Below are 20,489 nucleotides of genomic sequence, written 5' to 3' on the forward strand. Positions count from 1 at the left end.
TCACCGGCACCACCTTGGAGGTCAAAATGTTATACTTGTTACATACTACGGGGGACGAACGGGTGCCGCTATAAAGAGCTTCGCCCCTAAAAATGCGTTTGCAGCGTGCGTCAAAATTTAACTCTACTCGTACTGGACAGATTCTTGAAAATGTTGCGGCCTTGAATTCGTGAGGCAATACGCTCTTCTAGTGAACCCATTCCATGGTTACATGAAAACACTCGAGGTTATTCTAGAGCTTGCGCGACGACCAGTGATAAGTCTGGAATATTCGACAGCACATGTATAAATGCCGACGCACTTCGCCGCTTGTCACTTTATCGTTGGCCAATGCTCTGTCCGCCGTTATCGGTGCCAGTGTGTATCGCTGTAGTTTCACTTTTCGTTGACTGGACACAAGTTCAGCCGAAATAAAAAGTTACACCGTTTACTTACAGTCTGCTGCCTTAGTCCACTACTCAAACCCGTGACAATCTAGTGGTCCCTGTTTTCTTACGAAATATATATATATAATAAATGATTACCAACCCATCATTTAATATAAAAATGACACCAGCGCCTATTCACGCGTGTTTCTTTAGCGAACCAATTGCCTTTTGTGTGAACCGGACGAAAACATTCCTAAAATGTGAATTTGAGGGGCACATTTACCATTAGCCTTCGTTGGTATACGACATCCACGCTAACTAATAATTCACTTGCACAAGCGTAATGCACAAAAAACAACATAATATCTTGATTATTTGTTCCAACAATTTAGATACTCAGGGAAGATAGGACCTACCTTCTTCGTCCGTGGTAACAGAAATCATGGGGCTTGGTTCGCTCCTCCCAAACTTGTTGACTGAGAGCACGCGCAGATGGTAAGCAGTGATAGGCTCCAGGTCGTCCAACACAGCTGAGGTGTTGGAACCGGGTACCTCCACATGTCGCGAATCCTTCTGCCATGTGCCTGAGAGTAAACGCAATAACACATAAGTCGGGGATGTCTTCGCTGTTTCATGCTGATGGTAGACAGAGGTGGTTGAGCCAAACTGGAGTGACACACTATATATATTTCTTTTTTTGGACCATTTAGTAATTTGCCGAGATAGGCGTAGAACCATATTTGCCAACGCTGGTGTCGGAAACCTTTTGGGCCGAAGGACCGAGTTGCATGAAGCCGGGACGGCAGAGGTCACACGGCGTTTGAGGGGGTTCCGGGAGAGGGGCCTTTACAGGCAAAGGGAAAAAGTATTATTGAACTGACAAGAGTGATGTACAGAACTGGTATGAACACCACCTTTATTTACTGCACGCATGTCACAAAGCTGCCATGGGCCTTTTCTGGGTATGTATATTGCGCATGCGTGCCGGCATCGACAAAGCACGCCTAATGAATTTTAGTGGATTAACGACTACGTCAGCTGCCGAACAAGCGACAGCTAATGTCAAAAACATGCAAATGTTTCCTCCAAAGAAAGGAGCAGATGCAGGCCCCCGAGATAGCTAGCCAGTGCTTGGTGAGCAATATCACAGGATAAGGACCCTCAACTTCGTTTTCGATTATCTCCAATGGAGGCGCTGGTCAGACCCGCAAAAGGCCCATTTTGAACGTAGTGTACAAGAAAAAAGAAGCGACATTTAATGCGACCTTTCAGGCTGAAAGTTATAAGCCAGATGGCTAAAACATACACTAGGTTCTTCATCTGCCGCAGCAGAAAGTCGTGCGGGTATTCACCGCTTACTTAGGATTGAGGTGGTGGGGGAGAGGGTGGTTCCTAAAGTTGTGGTCGGGGCTGCATGTTTCTGCCTCACGGGCCACCAGTTAGTGACCCCTGTGCTAAGACATCCGCAAGTTTGAAATACTGCGAAGATTTGTGCAACACTTGTGGTTTTTTTTACAGTTCATGACTCCGTTCAAATGGTTCTTTCATGCGCTTCGCAGCGGTGAGTAGTGCTCTTCCATTATATTTACTTAATAGCCCCTCTTTCCTAGGCTACTCATACTCAGTTTATATATATATATATATATATATATATATATATATATATAATAAGGGAAAGAAGTGTATACCTAGGGGCTCGTTTTTCCGCGTTTTGACACAATATTAATGAGATCTAACAGACAGTAATGCCAAGAAATGTATATATATATATATATATATCGTTTTTTTCATGTATACTTCTGCGTGCACACGAAAAGATAGACATTTGGCGACGAAGCAGAAACTCACCAGAAACTTCTTTCCACTGCAAGAAATAGCCAAGAATGTCACTGTTCCCGTTGAAAGGCGTGTTCCAGCGAAGCGATATTCGTCGACTGGTCGCTTCTACGACTCTGATGTCATCGGGTGCATCTGGTGTCTCTGCAAAGAAACGAGAATATCACTCATGTACCCGAGCTTAACGAAAAAAGTCTTGCAACGTGGAACTGTGCCTCGTGTTCTTGGAAAGGTTAAGCGCTCTTTTTTTTCAATGGACTGACACTATAGGAATGTCGCGGCCATCGTCGTGCCCATGATGTCAGAGAGTCAGAATCGTGCACTCTGTTTACAAATGGTCCGTAAGACATGACGCGATCCATTGCATTGGCCAGAAAGAACTTGCGAATGCCAGAACGAGTTACGTCAGGAAACTCAGTGCTTATTATATGATGAAGGTCACCTTACCTGCCATGCTTCGGAGGTGCGGCAGAGTGAAGTCACACACAAGCAGTGGCTGCACGGGAGGTTCACTTTAGTACAGGCAGGCTCAACATTTTACTTCCGGATTTTCTTATGCCATGAGAAGTTAACTTTTTTTGTGTGTGCCTTTTAGTGCGGGCCGAATTGGGAGGGTTGATGGATACTGTAACACAATTATCAGCTCGGAGATGAAAGTTTTGAGACAGACTACAACCTCAGCCTGTACTACTCACAAAAAGAAAAAAAACTCAACTTAGCTTGACAGTTTTTCAGCAGGTCTGCTACTAATGTGATAAAAATTATCAACAGCGTGAACCGGCACTTGATCAAGCACCATCTAAGCACTCCATACTAAATGTAAGGAAGAGAAGCGGAAATATATGGCCCCTTAGCGGTGTTTGCCACCCGTAGAGCACGAAAGTTTAGTTAATTTCAATGTATTTTCAAGTAAATGAATGTATTTTCACTGCGTTCCCTAGCAGACGCATGCCTGTGTGGTGGAACAGCTGCTAGCCCCGCAAATTTTGATCCTTTCTCAGACCTTAAATTCCTTCATTGTTTATTTTATTTGCATCTTTCTCGATTTTACGATTACGGACAAGATGATAATTTTGAGCTCAAAACGAATGACGCTGACAACGATGCCCGAATTTCCGCGAAAGAACCTCTTTAACGCTTTTGCGTAAAAAAAATTATCTGCAACTCTCTTGCTTTGTCAGCATTCTCTTAACTTTGCTGTACCGTTGATCTAGTGAAATATAGTGATAAAATCCATCGCAAATCAATCATGTCGTCTCTGCACCGTGACAATCATGTTCACATGTACTGTAAAATGAACATATAACTATATATTATCCTATTTAGGCTTCATACAGTTGTGGTAAACTCCCGAGGCTTATAAATGCGCTTTAGAACCTAATAATTCTGTAACATAGGCGAAGCCTAGACGATGACCGCAGCTTTGCTGATGGAATAGAATTATGATGCTTTGAGACATATTTAATGCCGTTGCGAAAGAAATAGGCTAATAGAATTCGATTAAACAAGGTCTTCGTTATTCAATGGAAACAACATAGGCCAAACTAAACGATAATGATGGTTGATATTGGCGAAGATAATGCGAATGCCAAAGAGGCTAATGTTGGTCGTCATTTTTAGTCGAAAGTTTTGGAGCAAACTGTAAACAAAAAAAAGTGTTTGTTGCTTGTTTGCTGAAGTGTATGGCACGTGCTCCCATTCCTTCTTCGAATGCCAGAATCGAGCAAAGCTACAAATGACAGCTGTGTCAACTCTGGTAGAGGGAAAAAAATTCATATTGAATTCACGGGAAAGATTAGCTAATGGACTGAAAACAACTCCGTCTCGAAAGCAGCGTACGAAGCAAAACTAACAAAAGTTGCAACTGGCAGGCAACGAGAGCAACACAAAGAAAGACATTGAGATGATGATGATGAGAAAGAAAAGAGACTGAAAAGAAAGACGAGGAAATGATGTAGCCTTGGGCGCAATGTTCACAGTGCCTGTTTACTTTTGACCTTATTGTGCTTGTTCGTAAGGGTCGCCTCAAATATCCACCCTTCAATCTCTTTACTGAGTTTTGCCATATTTCATTTTTGGAGTCCCTGCTATTTACCACTTTGCGATGAATCTTCCAAGGCTCTTTTTAAAGTAATCTCAAGACAGTTATGAAGAACGATCTCAAACATCTCTTTCTTCATTCAAAACATATTCAAAACGTGCAATAAAAAAAAACCTCTGAGACCAAATAATCGCAATACGTGAGCACAGTTTGAAAAAAGAAAAGAAACAAAAAAAGAAAGACGAGGAGACCGAAAAGGGCAAACAGGAGCAACGCTAGAGACATAAATTTGAGGGATGCCATCCAAATCCCCTCTGTGAAGGCTGAGGGTGGCGTTGCATTTCTAGCGAGCAAGTGAGCAGCAAACACACGCAGTGCTCACACTGAGCGATGGTCCAGGCATAAAGAGAAGGCGAGCAATGGGCCATGAAATAATTTCTCGGAAAATAGCAGCCTGCGCAGGGGGAGCCGTTGCGAGCGCACCCGAAACGAGCGCACCCCCCTTTCTATTTCTACGCGTTCTATTATTTTCGGTCCTTCATTTTCTTATCTGCCGTCATGCACGCTGTACATTTTTTTTTCGTTCTCCTTTTCTTATCACTCTTTTTATACCAGGTAGCTTGAGATAGCGTGGGCATACGGGACAAGTGGTAACAGGGGCGGACGAAACCGAGAAAGATCGATGTTCAAGAAACATGTTACGTTGTTTTATTCTTTAAACAGCTGCATTTGAGACGCTGCGATTCGCTTTGCAACATTACTGTCTTGTGCTGGCTGGTTGGATGTGTTTGTCCTTGAGTCCCGTGGTAAAAGCAAGGCATCTTGCAGTGGCAGACTGAAATATCGAAATGGTGTGGCTCCTTTGATCCATTACTCTCGGGCGTGTTCTGAAGAAGTTTATTTGAAGCAGTTGACGCCAAGCGTCGCCACAGACTCGAGACGACCGATATCGCCTGAACTCGGTCTCGATTGTATTGTCGTGTACCGGAAAAAGCACCAGAAACGAAGAAGTTGTGCTTTAAGAGGGGTCAGGGGGAGGCATGGGAACAAGTTAAAAACATCTCCAGTTGTGAACACATTAATATCAAGATGTAGTGAGTAATGTAAGCGCGTTGATTAAACAAAAATACATGAGAAGGTGGTAAGAGGGAACCAATGTGGAATTGGAAATGTTCGTGAGAACTCTCTTCGATTAACCAGGGCCAAGAATAGGTGGCCTGTGAGTCGTCTCGCTCACAGCGTCACCTCGGGTCTCCCAAACCTTGATACAACGCAGTGGGATGAGTTTCCATCCCTACCAATCATTGGCTTGGTGAGGAGGTGTGTCTCTCCTTTCACATATATATATATATATATATATATATATATATATATATATATATATATATATATATATATATATATATATATATATATATATATATATATATATATATATATACCGGACACAACCCTCGTACCACGCTTCCCCCATACGACCAAGATTCTGCTAGCCAGAAGAAAACAAAAATGCTCACCTTGCACGAGTAACTTGATGTTAGTTTCGTCTTTTCCAAACTTATTTGCCGTGAGGCAGGTGTACAGACCAGAATCACTTCTTTCGGTTGCAGCGAAGAGTAGCGACGATGTCAGACCATCCGGCGTCGGAGTGTCATCTTGCGTGAAACTGTGAGACCAAGTGAAATTCGATGTTTTCTTTTAAAGACATAACGACAAACACAAAGTAAAGTTCTCTTACGAGGTCACATAGTATGCTGCTGCACAGTCAATCCCATAAGCATTGATACCAATCCGACTCTACGCGTCCATTTCACAGAATAATAAAGGGCAACATTTATATTCATTGTTATCTTAAGGCAGCCCTAGACTATGAGGTCATAAGAATGAAAAAGAAATCAGATGTGTGAGTTCGTTGAGTATTCGTTGTCTAGCGCTGCTTTACCAAAATTAGCAATGGCAACCAACTAGTCCAGCTATTCGTTATTCTTCAAGCGCCGATTTCACGAAACTTCTCTTTTTTTATGCATTTTCCCGGTGGTAAGCCAGCTTCACTAACCTAGTATTTGTGCATTGTGATTGAATGGAAGGTTAACGTTCGAAAGTGTTTACCGTAGGACAATTTTGTGAATATGGGCTCAGAGTCTTCTAAACAGTAAAGTGCGTTGTAGAGGTATGGCAACAGTTTGCTTAATTAATGACTTTTATGTGGTTGCAGTTACGTGAAGGACCTATACGATGCTTAGCAGTGGTGTTCACAAGTAAATCAAGTTCGAGCTTTCTTCGCTCATAATTTGTTTTCTCCATAAATGAAACTTTTAATGCCCTTGAGCTACACTAGATCAAAAGTAAACAGCGTTGAATCATACACGAGGCATTGCTTGACTGGACATAAGCTAAGCTTAACGACTACGCTTTTAGAAAAATAGCAAGTGCTTTCCTTAGTGAAAGTGACTGAAGTGATTGTAACTTGATATCAAGATTGATTGATATGTGGGGTTTAACGTCCCAAAACCAACATATGATTATGAGAGACGCCGTAGTGTAGGACTCCGGAAATTTCGACCACCTGGGCTTCTTTAACGTGCACCCAAATCTTAGCACACGGGCATACAACATTTCCGCCTCCATCGGAAATGCAGCCGCCGCTGCCGGGATTCGATCCCGCGACCTGCGGGTCAGCAGCCGAGTACCTTAGTCACTAGACCACCGCTTCGGGGCTTGATATCAAGATTTCAAGAGATGAGACCGTTTCGCGAAATCCCATCAGGAAGCAATTATGTTTTGTGCTGCAACTATAAGCCTCCAAAAAGAAAGTACGTTGTTGACATCCATTATTATAGCAGCACACTGTACCACATTTGTGACTCCTGCACTGGCGAGAAAAATTGGTTATACTAATTCTATTCGCGAGTGCAAGCGCCACGCTTGGGGGACGTACGCGAAAGCTAATAACTCCTAATCGTCCCTCTGTAACGGGATGCCACGAGAATGGTTGCAATGACACTCCTTAATCAGCCGTTCGCTATTACGCGGCCGAGCATAGCCCGTAAGCACCAGGCGAGCTGGCGGTGGACACCCTCAGCCTCCGTAATTAACGGTCGGCGCTCGCCTCCGCCGCCACCTCTCCCGGACGCCACTCGGTCTCGTTGCGGAGATAGGCAGCATCACCGCACTCGCTTCTCGCGTCGCGAGGCGCGGCGGACGTGGTTGGATGTCGAGTTTGGAAGGATGCGGGTGGCCATTCTGAAGCTGCCCCGCTGGCGGAGGTGCTGACCGACCGGTGCAACGATTATCTTCAGAGCTCTCGGAGCGAGGCTCCGGGATCTCGGGCACGAGGAGAGCGCGCCCTAATTACGGTGGTGCGTTGCGCGCGATGGGCAGTGCAAAACTGCGGAGAGGGGGTTGCGGCTACGAGTTTTCGAGATCTTTGAAAGAGAGGGTGACTGGATACAAAACAGGGGCCAGTGGCACGTGTAGCCCCCATAGAATCACTTCTCAAAGGGAGCTGTAATTTGAAAAGGTTTGAATATGAGTAGGTATTGGTGCGATCCTTGGGTGGCGGACCGATACTTACTCGTATGTTCATACGAATACTGACACTACAGTAATTTTCTTTAACGGCAGAGCTGTTTAAGGTTCAAATACATCGTAGGTGGTTTGTCACCAGCAATCTCTTCAGCGAAAGAGAATTCTAACGAAAAAGTAAAGCGGGGAGAAAGGTGTGTGGGAGAGAGGGAAGCGGAGTTGGTTGTCTGGTTAATGAGTGATAGTAACGGGGATAGGATAGAGCTACGCAGAGAGGAGCAGGGCAGAGATGAAGCTGTGGCGCTGGCGAAGCAGGTGGTGTGCAGAGCAGGATTGGCTGATAACCATCATCGAAAAACTGAGGGCCTCGCATTCGTTCTACAATGCAACTTGTAATCGATCAGGAATGCTCGGCAATAGCTACGGGGTAAAATTGTTGCAACCAGCTCAGCTTCGCGTGATTACGTCGGATGAGCAACACATAACTTTTCGTCCTGAATCTGAGTCGATTGCAAAGTTAGGGGTGTTGGAGGTGGGCCTATCAACTGCAAAAGTCTTCTTGTGTCGTGAGTGAAGAAATCATAACGATGTTGACGTACACGGAGCAGGCGAAATTGATTTCGATCCCTCCAACTTCTTCACAGCAAACGAAAAGTGATTCTTCAAAGCCGCCGTCCGCACCAACACTTTCCCGCTCAAAGCTGCGGTATCCCGTTACGCAGTGCGGTAAGCGATGCGCACGCCTAGCCGCAAAGCGAGGCCTCTTAAAACACGCTAATGTGCATGAAGCACGCGGAGGGGAGCTTCCTTCTGTTAATGCATATAAGCACACATACTCGTACAGGCACAAACGCACGGACTCACTGGTAGATAAAAAGTCGAGCCGGTATTGACTCGCCCTGATGGAAGAGCACGGCGAAGCCTAGCACACCGCACTGAGTTCGTAGGCAGAGCACGTGCGTCTGTGCGTGTGCTTCCCGCGTAAAAGAAGCCATCGCTTTTTTTTTTTCTCCGGACGTTTAATTAGCCGGCCGGTTTTCCGCTTAATGGGTCGATACCCGGCGCTCGGTGCACACCACTGCGCTGCCTGGCCTTTTTCTCCCCTCTGAGCACTCTCCACACGCGCCTGCCCTGCAAGCCTCGTCGCTTCAAAGCCGCTGATGTCGGTACTCAAGGGAGGCCTCCTCATAGCGCCGGCCTATTGCGCTTGAAAAGAATAACGTACTACACGCGGCTTTCTGCAGTTTCTGTTCATCTTCTCGCATTCCCACCACTTCCTTTTCCTATCTCTCGTCTCTGACGTAGTTTCAATAGTGACGTTGGTGTTCGCGAGAGATCTTACTTTTAGCTTTGTGTACGTGTGCTGCAGTGTTATTATGTCGGCAGCTTTTGAGTGGCTCGAGCGCGACATCCATGGGAAAAACATTTGCCGACGACGTGGTGTTATCGAGTGCTCCTTCTTCCGACAGCCATCGAAGGCGACCTCACAAAGCCTCACCGCTTCGACTAAGGCCCACCTCTTCCCCGATCTCCGCCTTCCCACTCGCAAACTCTTGCCCGCTCTATGTTGTGCGTGAAGCATGACTGCACCGTTGTTAGCTGCCGCAAGCTCTGGTATCATCTCCTGAACGGAGCATATCCTGCGACCGAGGTGCAGCTTTTTCTTTTACTTTCTTCTGCTGAATTTCTGCGGTAGTTTTCTTTATTTCAGGTTTTGATGCGTGTTTGGGTTAAGACTTCGGATAGACGTGCATGCTCACTCTTTTACCCAACAAACATAGATATGACTAGATTCTGTAAGTTAGGTTTCCATTACATGACGGATGACTTTGTTACACTATAGGCCCCTTAATGATATGAATAGGGGTTTACCTTCATGCGTTTCTAACTTAAAAAGTCTTTGGAGTTTCAAAAAGTTATATATAAAATGATGTTTACCTTTAACAGAGGAGCTGTTAAACTTTCCTGTTCCACCATTCGGGGTGACCAGAAAACTGCAACTCTGGGTTCAGTGCTTGCAATGTGATAACTCGGCTGAAGCGTGCTCTCTTGGTCCCTTTCTTCATGATACTTAGTGGCTAATTACAAGCAGTTTGCTCTTCACGATGTGCAATCGAGAAATGAGGATAGCTACAGTACATATTTTGTATCTTCTTGTAATTTGGTGCATATTAAGGCTTGTACTCAGCAAATTCACCAAAAATGACACTGAGGATGCGAAATTTAGGCGTCTATTCCATGCATGCACATTTCCAAGACAGAGAGAGAAAGAAAAAACAAGAGAGGGGAACAAAGCAGCAGAAAAACGCATAAAAAGAAAAGACCTTACATATTAAGGCCATCCTAACTACTAGGATCGCTTGAGTTAAGCCCTTGCTAATTAGGACTAAGACAAGGCTGTGTTATAAAAATGGCTCTAATTAAGGCTTGTTAATTAACACCGTGTTCAAGTATACCTTGCTGATACTCTAGGTAAATTTTCTTTATGTCCCTGAAGTAAAATAAAAAGAAATGCAGCTCCTGCTGCGCACATGTTTTCGATGTGTGCGTGAGGGGTGATACTCCAATGTTCCACGGCGACTGATAGGTACACCTAGAGTTTATTTTTAATGTATCTTTTAATATATTAAAAAACACAATTCGCCCCCGAAATGAAAAAAAAGAAACAGAAGTGTTTATTAATGTTACCTAAAAAATAATGATCTCGACAAACCCAGGTGTTCCAGATGCGCGTAAAATACATAAAATTTCTTCTGTTACTAAGGCTGTCACTATAGGCGAATTATCGTCGCCACGTTTCCAGTCATTCAGAGAAACATGGCGATAACGGTGTGGCTCCTACCCTAACGCACTTTGTATTGTTCACCGTAAAATAATGTATAATTTTCACTGACTACGAGGCTGACTGCGCAACAGGCTGTGGTAGCTATAGCAACAGTGACGACGTTCTGTAACCACTCGATCAGCCGCGGCGCCGAAAGAAAATAATGAAAAAAAAACGTTATCAGGCTGCCTTTTTAGCAAGCTTGTTTCCAGAGCATTCCACTTTCTTCCTTAGCGAGGTTGGTGCTCGTCAGAGTTATTGACCACTTTATCCATTACCAACATCGAGCTAACAATTTCTATTTTTTCTTTCATTCAGGGAACTCTTTCACGTTATCGTCAAAACTTTCGTGCCAACGGGCCCGATATTTATTTATTTATTTATCTCTTCTCTCGATGCAACAACGAAAGCACCACGTACGGTCGAAGAAGCAAGGCGAGAGATTCAAGAACGAAAATCAATACTCGCCGTCGCTAACAAGCTACGGAGTACTATACACAACTGAGCAGCACGCGGTCTTTGTGCGAGAGTTTCGTCTGGACAAGAAAAAGGAAGAGGTGAATGGGGAGATTCGTCGGGAAGGAAGGGGAAGTAGAAGAAGAACAAGAAGAGGAGCCTTGCGTGAGGGAAAAAGCCCGGCCGCATTCGCTCTTGATTTCTCCCTTATGCGCTGCGGCCTGTTCAACGCAGCCGAGCGCACCACGCGCGCCTCTGCGGAGGATGGTGAGTGAAGGCCACCGGGGGTTTACGTTCACATCGTTAAACTCCAAGACGCCCCGCGGCGCGCCGTGCAAGCGTCGAGGTCTGCCTGGATACGGCATGCGGCGAAATATTGGAGGGCTCCCTCGGCGCACGTCTCAGCCCCTGCTGCCGCCAGAAGCAGTGTTCGGTGTACAACTGCGGGCCATATACCAGTGCGCTCTTCGAGCGAACTGGTCGCACTGGCCCTGCGCATTGCCTGCGGTTTCGATTCGAACTGGTAATACTGGCCTCTCAGCACGGTTTTCCTTCCTCTCTCGCCGCCACCACCACCGCTTCTTGTGTGCAGTTTAGCGTACCTTAATTTTGTTTGATTATTCATTACTAGCTTTATTTAGTTGCTTTAGCTTTGAGGATGAGAACACAGAGATGCTCTTCGCTCTATTTTTTCAGGTCTATTTCACTGGTGAAAATCTAGTTGGTGTGCCTGGCCTGTTTATTATTTTTTGTACCTTGTATCACATATAGCTTGGTTGGAAGATATAGCTTGGTCGGGCCATTCATTCTATCACCAGGAATGACGATGCGCTTTGCGGTACGCGCCTTTTGTGCGAGCAGAGGGCAGGTTGGAGATAACTGTATCATGACATTAAAAAAATTAAAATCTTTTTTTTGACTAATGTGCCAGAAGCGCGAAAAACATGCCACGCGGCTGCGTTTGACGTATGAAAGTCACAACTGGCTTCATGGGGCCATGGGAGAATAACATGATCAACTAGATACAGTTTAAACGAATGAGGCTGTAAATAGAGGGGAGGTTTTGAGAAGTTGTCAATTGATTAAGGAGTGCACTATATGTATGACGAATTCAGACGCTTTAGGAAGAAAATGCTCTATCGATATGCTTAAAGCCCCACGCTAGGACATTTACTGAGGCTGTGCTTATTCCTGCTTTATACTTGTGCTTCTTGTGCTTTACTAAGGCTGTGCGTATGAGCCCATGAGGTGCCACAGTTTTGCAAAGTAGTTAACACAATTCTTCTGAATTGGTTAATTTGTGTCACACAGCGCCTGTTTTCTAGGGAATACGCAGTCTCGTTTCACTCTCGGTAATGACGGCGCCTTGATTAAAGCAGTTTAAATAGAGGGTTCGCCATAGATAAGTTATCGGCAGTGCTGATACACTATTTTTATTTTGCATATTGTCAGTCATCTGATATAATACACAGTTGGTAGAATCAATGGAGTCACTATACCAGTAGAAACTGTTGTATCAATGGTGAGATATCACGTACCATAGCGTGAAGCGTGTGGTGCATGGTGATGCAAGTATAGGGGCGAATAGGAGTGTTGGAGAGGTCTCACTGGAGTGAGTGCGTCGGATAAGTGGAACTCGCAAGTTCATGCTTACTCCCGGGACTAATTGTCTGTTCAGTTCATTTGGTTGTTTCTCTGATATGAACAAGCCCTCCGAAAAAAAAAATATTGCGTTTTGTAATGATCCCACACGTGATGGAGTCCTTCAACATGCAACCAGTGTCTCTAGTACCACTGCTGAGACGGCTGATGAAGTGGTCATTGCCCTGGCACTCTAAACCCCACCTGTCACACAATCATGTATGACTCGCTCTGCCGTTACTAACTTCAGCAAAGGCCACATCTCCCCTCAAGTGCTTTGCATCCTTTGCCAGGCACCACGCTCTAAAGACAGCATGATCTCCTTGACATGGATTCTCGCCCATGCGGGCTCAGTCCACCCACAACTCCCATACCTCAATAAGATCACCCACTCCATTGTGCGAGGCGTCCACCGCGCCGGAGTAACAGGAGACGAGTTCGACACTAGGGACAGTCTAAGTACAATAATATCGTTAAGGCATTTTACCTCGGACGCTGAGCCTTCCCCCCACCTTATTCCAAGCTCTGCAGGTGTTGACCACAACTCTACGTCTACTGAAAACCAACACGTATCCCTCACCTACCAGCCTCCGCCTCATATTCTCGGACGTACACGCTACTCCCAAGTGTCGGTGGGAGTGCCCGGCACATACATAAACACTAACACCACGACCCTATCGTCGAGGCTGCGTGAGGCTTGGCGCAGCTCCGCCCTCGATGACCAAACATGGGCGACTTAGCACGCCCACGAAGCTGCCTCAAGGCAAGCCCTTGACGCCCTCTCGTGGGAGGCGTAAGCCCAGCTGCTAAACTTGATGATTTTTTATTATAAATGTGTATTACTCTACCTCTTTTTCAGTGTTGATTAAAGCTCATGTGTTTTTCTGGATCGATTAAAGTCTGTGTTTTTCGCTCATGAATGTGTTGTGCAATACGTGCAATACTTGGAATGTTGTGAACTGTTCTGCTCATATTTTAGAGCACGGCATTTTTCCTGCTTTCTACACAAGACAATGATAATATTGCGGTACTAAACAGTGCAAAGGAAACAAATAAAAAAATTGGTGCCATATCTGCATGTTTCACTGTAAATGTTGTCGAAAAACCATAGGCACCTGTCTGGAAAAATGAACAAAACATGTATTTGATGTTGTGCCCGAGAAAATTGGTGAATTGTATTTTAGAGGCGTTGCGTTGGCGGGTCTTGATCCGTGCAGCGAAGGCGAACGAGTGCATCGAGGAACGTTATACACGAGCGCTATCTGGCAGTTACCTTCGAAAACGTTTCGAAAATGAAGGAAGGCGTGCGCTCCTCTCTCGGAGGCGATAAGGTGTAGAATGAAAAGTGACGGCAGGTGCCACCACCGTGTCGTCTTAGCAAAGCAATGGAAACACTTGCCTTTTTAGGCTACATTGTCAGCGCAACGTGACAAACGCTACGGTCCTTGGAATTACTTATGAATACCTTCTCTAGTATAAAGCCAAACATAAAAAATATTGACATGTTGTTATGGTCATAGAGTTTCCCACAATACTAACTAGAGGGAACTCTGGTGCTAGTGTCTATGGGAGTTGCAACACACGGCACTTCAGCGAGCATGGGAATGATGGGTAGTACACACATTTGTCTAATTTTCGTACCTCTGGCCTTCTTCTGGCTCCGTGCGTCTTCGTGTGGCTTTGAGCAGTTTTTTCACGAAAACATAAATTAGCAAATGTTCACCGTTTGCGCTTCAAAACCTTATTTTTTAAGCTTACTATTTCGAATCAAGTCCTTAAGTTCAAAAGGGTTTGTTCTTTCTTTCAAAACAAAACCGTAACCGGTAATAAACAAAACCGCAAGTACGATTCGCCGCCCACAACAATGAAGACTAGGCAAATGTGTGTACTACCCATCATTTCTATGGTCGCTGAACGATCGCAGCGCCAGAGTGCCCTCTAGTTAATTTTGGGAAACTCTATGGTTATGGTACCTCAAATATGCACAATTACTGCTTTTGAATTGACAGTCGCACAAGTATGAGCGCTGAAACTTGAGCAGTATTGGTGGGTGCTGCGGATCGCGTTGGCCGACAGGGGTATCGGTTGGTGCCGTTTGGGGCATCGTTACGGCGGCCTAACATACCATTGTACAGACAGACGGACAGACCATCGTTGTTACGCCTAAGTATCTTCAAAAAGACTATCGGCTTTAAAACCCGAGTGCCATAAACTTGCCTTGATATGTAGCGATGATCGAGGTTCATGTTGTCTTTCTTCCAGGATATCGTGAGTGGTTTTTCTCCGTATGCTTCACACACGAGTCGAGCTTGCTCGCCCTTGTTGACACGCAGAGCCTGGTAGCTTACTTTGAAATGCGCGGCCACTGTAGAACAAACATTTTGGGGATGTAAAGCAAACTATGGCACCTCACTGTAATTTCCGCACATGGGTATAAGATTCTACCTGGACTTTCTTTGCTGGGTGACTCTTTATTCATTTTAATCTAGTCATATTACTTGTACATCACGTTAACTTGTGTATAAAGAGTTGTGAACGAAACGAAAGTTACTTTTCAACTCCGTATAATAAAGGGATTCAGATGCAAAACAACCTTTTGCAGTTAGCAGAGATTTTGTCTGGGCAAGTTTTTGTGGCATTTGCGAAGTTAGCCAGCGTGAAAGAGGGACTGAAGACCTGTTGGTCCTGTGGTACTTCTGTCTTTCATGCAGTTAGTCATGCTGTTTATTTTCGCAACCTGTTGAACGCTATTCTCGACCGAGCAAACCAGCAGATGCGTGTCAAACGAATACAAATGTTCGAAAGTTTTTGGTGCTGCTTGCGATTATCGAAGATCCTGAAAATGAGATAGCACAATATCTCGCAGACGTGGTGCTTGTGCAAGTCAATATGAATAAGAGTAACTTACTTCTTTACGGCGGTATTAAAACCTTGTTTCTTCGCAACGTCCTAGCGATGAATACAGCTGCACACACCTCTTACATAATTTAAAAGATTTCTATTCTTTTAACATTCATTGTAACTAATCTGTATTGAAAACAAACATCTTAGGTTAGAGCCACACGTGCCCACAAAAAAGAAACACTTTTTAAGTATGAAGAGCCACCAACCCACACAGGAAAAAAAAAGAAAGACAATGAGAAGTACACGTAATATATTGCCAGAGATTCGTCTCACATTTATTACGCAAGCGAGCTATCGTCAGTGATTATAGGATCCCTTGTTCGACTCAATTTCACACAGACAAGAAGGGAAAACAAAAGATGATATGGGCAGCAGCGAGGTAAAGAGAGTGACGTGCAAAACGGCCGCTTCATTTGTGAAGATGGAAATGTAATCAGTCTGCGAAGAGAATCGCTGCCGAAATGCCCTGGTTCAATATTACTTTCGGGGCAAAAAAAAATAAAAGAAAGAAAAGAAACACCGCGAAAAGAAAAGTGAAACGTTGCTAAAACTAAAATGGGTCAGCCTTATACCATGGTTCCGGGCACATTCGTTATGGTGCGAGAATGTTTGCAGCCCCACCGTGAACGGAGACACCCACCGTGAACAGAGAGCCGAACGACGGTGCTGATTCCCACGCCGATTCCGTTAGTCGCCTCGCAGAGGTATTGACCGGCGTCCTTGGGCTCGACGTCGTTGATAATGAGAGAACCGTTTTCGAACATCTGCATATGATAATTGCTGATTATGGATTTAAACGCCTTTCCCGCATCGTCTCCTGTGGCATCCGCAGATACGGGAAAAGAAAGCGGGCAGGAAAGTAACGGGAATAGTGGTCAGGGTAAGAAGGAAAAAGAGAGGAAAGAAGAGAGAAAGAGAAAGATTTGATTAGAAACACCGACAAAAAGGATCTTACGTCGCAATTTATGCAACTAAAGAATAAATAAAGAAGGTAGTGTAAATACAGTCTCTATTGAGTGAAATTCATTGGTGAACGAAAAAAATTAACACAGACAAACAGAGATTTCTAGTTTTACCTTGTTGCTTATTGTTTTAGCACATAAATATCTTAGGCCTTTCAGGATTCACAAGCGCATGTCGTTTTTTTTTTTTGGATCAATCACCCCATTTTATTATGTTACAAAGGAGAGGGCGGTGGATGTCGTTCCACAGCGAATGCCTATTAATCACCGACAGGAGATGAGGGTTATTTGCCTAGATATTTTTTCTTTTTCTTCTTGTCATAAAAGGCCTCCATTGTACAGTGAGGTCGTATGTGGATGATGCGGCCGAGTCACGCAATTCGTGACAATGTCATCTGGCAAAGTAGACCATAACAGCGGCCCCTGTGCAAACCAGCCGCTTCTGGGTGTTCGTGACAACGCTCGTAGAACACCTGCATTGTCTACGAATAGTGATCCCTCTCCCTCTCCTTGCCCTTTTTTATACCTCCCAATTTAGATCATCGTTCTGTCATAATAATGCGCCATGTTAAGCGCAGATAAATGGCCACGCAGCCAGTATCGACCGTCGCGTATGCATGACGTGAATGTGTTTTTTTTTCTATACGTACTGCTATTTATTGTAATATTGCGCAGGTATTTTTTTTTTACATCACCACTGCATATAAGCAGAGCATGCCGCATCGACTGACTCTGTAAATGGAACAGTTGTGAAACGCATGTGCGTGGCACCAGTCGGCTTGCGCAAAACGTTATTACCGAGTAAATCAATACAGTATAGGACTGCGCTCAGCTCATCCAAACATTTGTTTGAGTATGCCATAGCACGAGGTCATTTATGATTCATATCGACGCAAATAGAGTTGCACCAGCTATGTTTTTAGAACCATGCTATCTATGTCCATGTGATAGAACACCCGCTTTCCGCGCAAACAAACTGAATTCGACTCTCACTAAAAGCAAATATTTTAGTCTATTTTGTCTTCTTTGCATCTGTCTCAACTTTTCGTCAAGGACACGTTGATGGTTTTTCGCTCAAAACTAACGACACCGACTCCAACGCCGACGTCGAAGCCGATGCCGCAATTTTGGCGAAATGAGCTTTTTAACGTTATAGCGTTAAAAATAGATGCAGAATGAAAAACAAAACAACTCACACAATATGTATTCATAGTTAAAAATGCATACAACTTCAAAAAAGATGACACCGCGTGACTAATACACAAGTATAGTTTTCATGTAATGATTGATATGTGGTGTTTAACGCCCCAAAACCACCACATGATTATGAGAGACGCCGTAGTGGAGGGCTCCGGAAATTTCGACCACCTGGGGTTCTTTAACGTGCACCCAAATCTCTGTACACGGGCCTACAACATTTTCGCCTCCATCAGAAATACAGCCGCCGCCGCCGGGATTTAATACCGCGAATTCGTACGTCCATCTCTCTTCAAGACTTTGTAATATCTTGTAGATAACTTTTGTTCGGTGCGTTGTGGTATGTCCAATCTGGTAAAGGACATGACATCGCTATTACCCGTGATTTTGCACATAGATGCTTGGAACATGGAATGACTCACCGAGGGCTATCTTCCATCGAATGAGTGGTGGTGGATGGCCCTCCGCTTGACAGTCAAAAGTAACCCTCGACCTGACGATGCTGGACTTGTCGCTCGGTTCAATCTTCCATTTCGGCGGTACTGTAAGCGTACCAGTTTCAAACATAGAGCAACGGAGAGACGCATGTTTGTAAACACATGGAAATTGACCGATATAAATCTTTGGATTGTTATCTTGCCCTGGTGGGTGTAGAAGAAAGATTAATAAGATATAAAAAGAAAACATAGCTACTGTATGACACAAAGCACATGCTCACAATCACCGGTGCCTGTAGTACAGGATAAATAACACTTGGCACAGCTACAGTCGTGTACGCAGTGCATCTATTCTGAAGGTTTCCCAAATATTCCCCAGATAACATAGACACACTTTGGGGCCTCATTGGCACAATTTCTATCTGTGAAATATGTACTATCTCACAAAAGTGTGGCACAATATATTTCAACGTTTTAAGCGATAACAATCGCACACTATTTTAAATTTGCTTTTAGTTTGACTCCAAGGCTGAGCTGTGTATCCAGGGAAAAAAGTGACAGAAGTGGTATAGGATTCTATTTATGTAAGAAAGATTGTTACGTGGTATAGAAAATGTCTTACCGCAGCGTTTACCAGACAGATGACATTTCATGAAGTTTGGGACTGGATTACGACCTCTGACGAGCATTCGATATCGTGTGATAAGCAGAAGCCGCTTAATGATGAACATACGTGCATTAATGTCTTTAGAAATGTCAGGAGCAATTGTATTAGACAAAATTGTATTTAAAATTGAATCAGAAACAGCGAATGTGAATATATTAATGATATCTGGGGCTTTCCAACCCAAAACCACGATATGGTTTTGAGGGACAACGTAAGATCCGGCAATTTAGACCAATCGGCGTTTTTTAACCTACACTCGCCTCACACAGCCTCAACTATTCCGCATTCACTAAAATGCTACTGCCATGGCCGGTATCAAACCCGCGAACTTCATTGGCGTTAGCAGCTGACCACTGTAACGGCTGATACACCGTAGTGGACAATTGCAGAGGTATGTTCATTAAAATAAATTCTGCTTTAAAATAATGAAGCCTCAGATTCTCATTCTATCTTATCCGAAAATGAAGAAGAGAGAGCGACACGTGGCAGTTGGTATTGATAATCCCGAAGCTGACACCTTGCCGCAAGCACTGCTGTAAAGCAGGCTATTTCGCAGTGGTGTAAATACAGCTAATTTTGGCATTTCTTTTCTTCAGTGCTCTGGTATAGGTGTGAAACCATCGCGTATAGACGTTTAAATGCCACAGTTATTGATAGTATGTTACAAAGAGCTGAAATTGCGGTTTTTCGTTAGACTACACATGCTACATGAACGTATATAATACTTAACATAATTTTTTTACCATACATAGGCCTACCCAACCGAACCTATTTCATTTAATTATGTGCATCGCAGATACACCAAATTTACGTCGGATTCAGTGTATGTACGTGTTTGTAAAAGACGTTGATAGGGCCCAGAAGCCAAAGGGAGTGTTTTGCAGGAGCTCATAGGGGTAACACCTCATCAGAAGCGAAACATTTTGATCAGTTTATCACAATCTTTTGCAAACTACTCTTGCAATCTTTTCATGTATTCTTTTTTTTTTTGGGTTTGATGAGCTAAAAATAACGAATTGTCGTGGCATACTTTGAACTTGTAGACTTGGAAGGACAGCGTTTTCTGGGTCTCTGCAAGTTACTTGTTTTTCTGCATCGCCTGCGGAAGCTATATAATGCAAGAAACGTATACAATACTTATACAAAATACTTCGTGGTTTAGTTCAAACCGGGGATAACACAAACATCATTTGAGTACTATTTACCAGAGCTTTACTCTTGGGCTGTCCGTCGCGTACCTCCAATCACTAGCAATGGCCTTCAGCTGTGACCTCATACACATTGCAACAGGTTACATGCAGGCTAGCACCTGCTAGAACCAAATTCCCCAAAAAAGTGCTACGCTAGAACTAAGCGCTGCCGCAGAACTTCAAGTAATAAGATCGCAAGGGACACGCGCTTCGTTATTCGGGCTTTAAAACCAGGTATATATTTGGTGATACACATTGGATTTTGTGGTCCTGCACTCCACTAACACATATTTATTTACTGAACTTTAAAACTCCCTTTCTATTGCTGCGCGACGAAAGGCTTATCAAAGCAGAATATTAAATTAAGCCAGGCCACATTTTCTGACAAGAAGATATCATCCTACATATCTACATTTTCATATGGTAAAACAGCAAGACCTC

The 20,489-nt window shown here is 44.1% G+C and overlaps 1 protein-coding gene across 1 annotated transcript in view; it reads right to left on the reverse strand.

The window, feature by feature from the left end:
* Positions 1 to 20,489, reverse strand: part of LOC119186595 (cell adhesion molecule Dscam1) — a 350,150-nt gene that overhangs the window by 130,764 nt on the left and 198,897 nt on the right. Inside the window, exons 10-15 of the mRNA XM_075885810.1 lie at positions 18,177 to 18,296; positions 16,236 to 16,412; positions 14,909 to 15,056; positions 5,763 to 5,911; positions 2,217 to 2,348; positions 785 to 952 (exon numbers count right to left, since the gene is read on the reverse strand). Coding sequence (XP_075741925.1) covers positions 785 to 952; positions 2,217 to 2,348; positions 5,763 to 5,911; positions 14,909 to 15,056; positions 16,236 to 16,412; positions 18,177 to 18,296 — 894 coding nt within the window. The remainder of the gene's footprint in view (positions 1 to 784; positions 953 to 2,216; positions 2,349 to 5,762; positions 5,912 to 14,908; positions 15,057 to 16,235; positions 16,413 to 18,176; positions 18,297 to 20,489) is intronic.

Source organism: Rhipicephalus microplus, chromosome 2, assembly GCF_043290135.1.
Source record: "Rhipicephalus microplus isolate Deutch F79 chromosome 2, USDA_Rmic, whole genome shotgun sequence".
Classification (NCBI taxonomy): domain Eukaryota; kingdom Metazoa; phylum Arthropoda; class Arachnida; order Ixodida; family Ixodidae; genus Rhipicephalus; species Rhipicephalus microplus.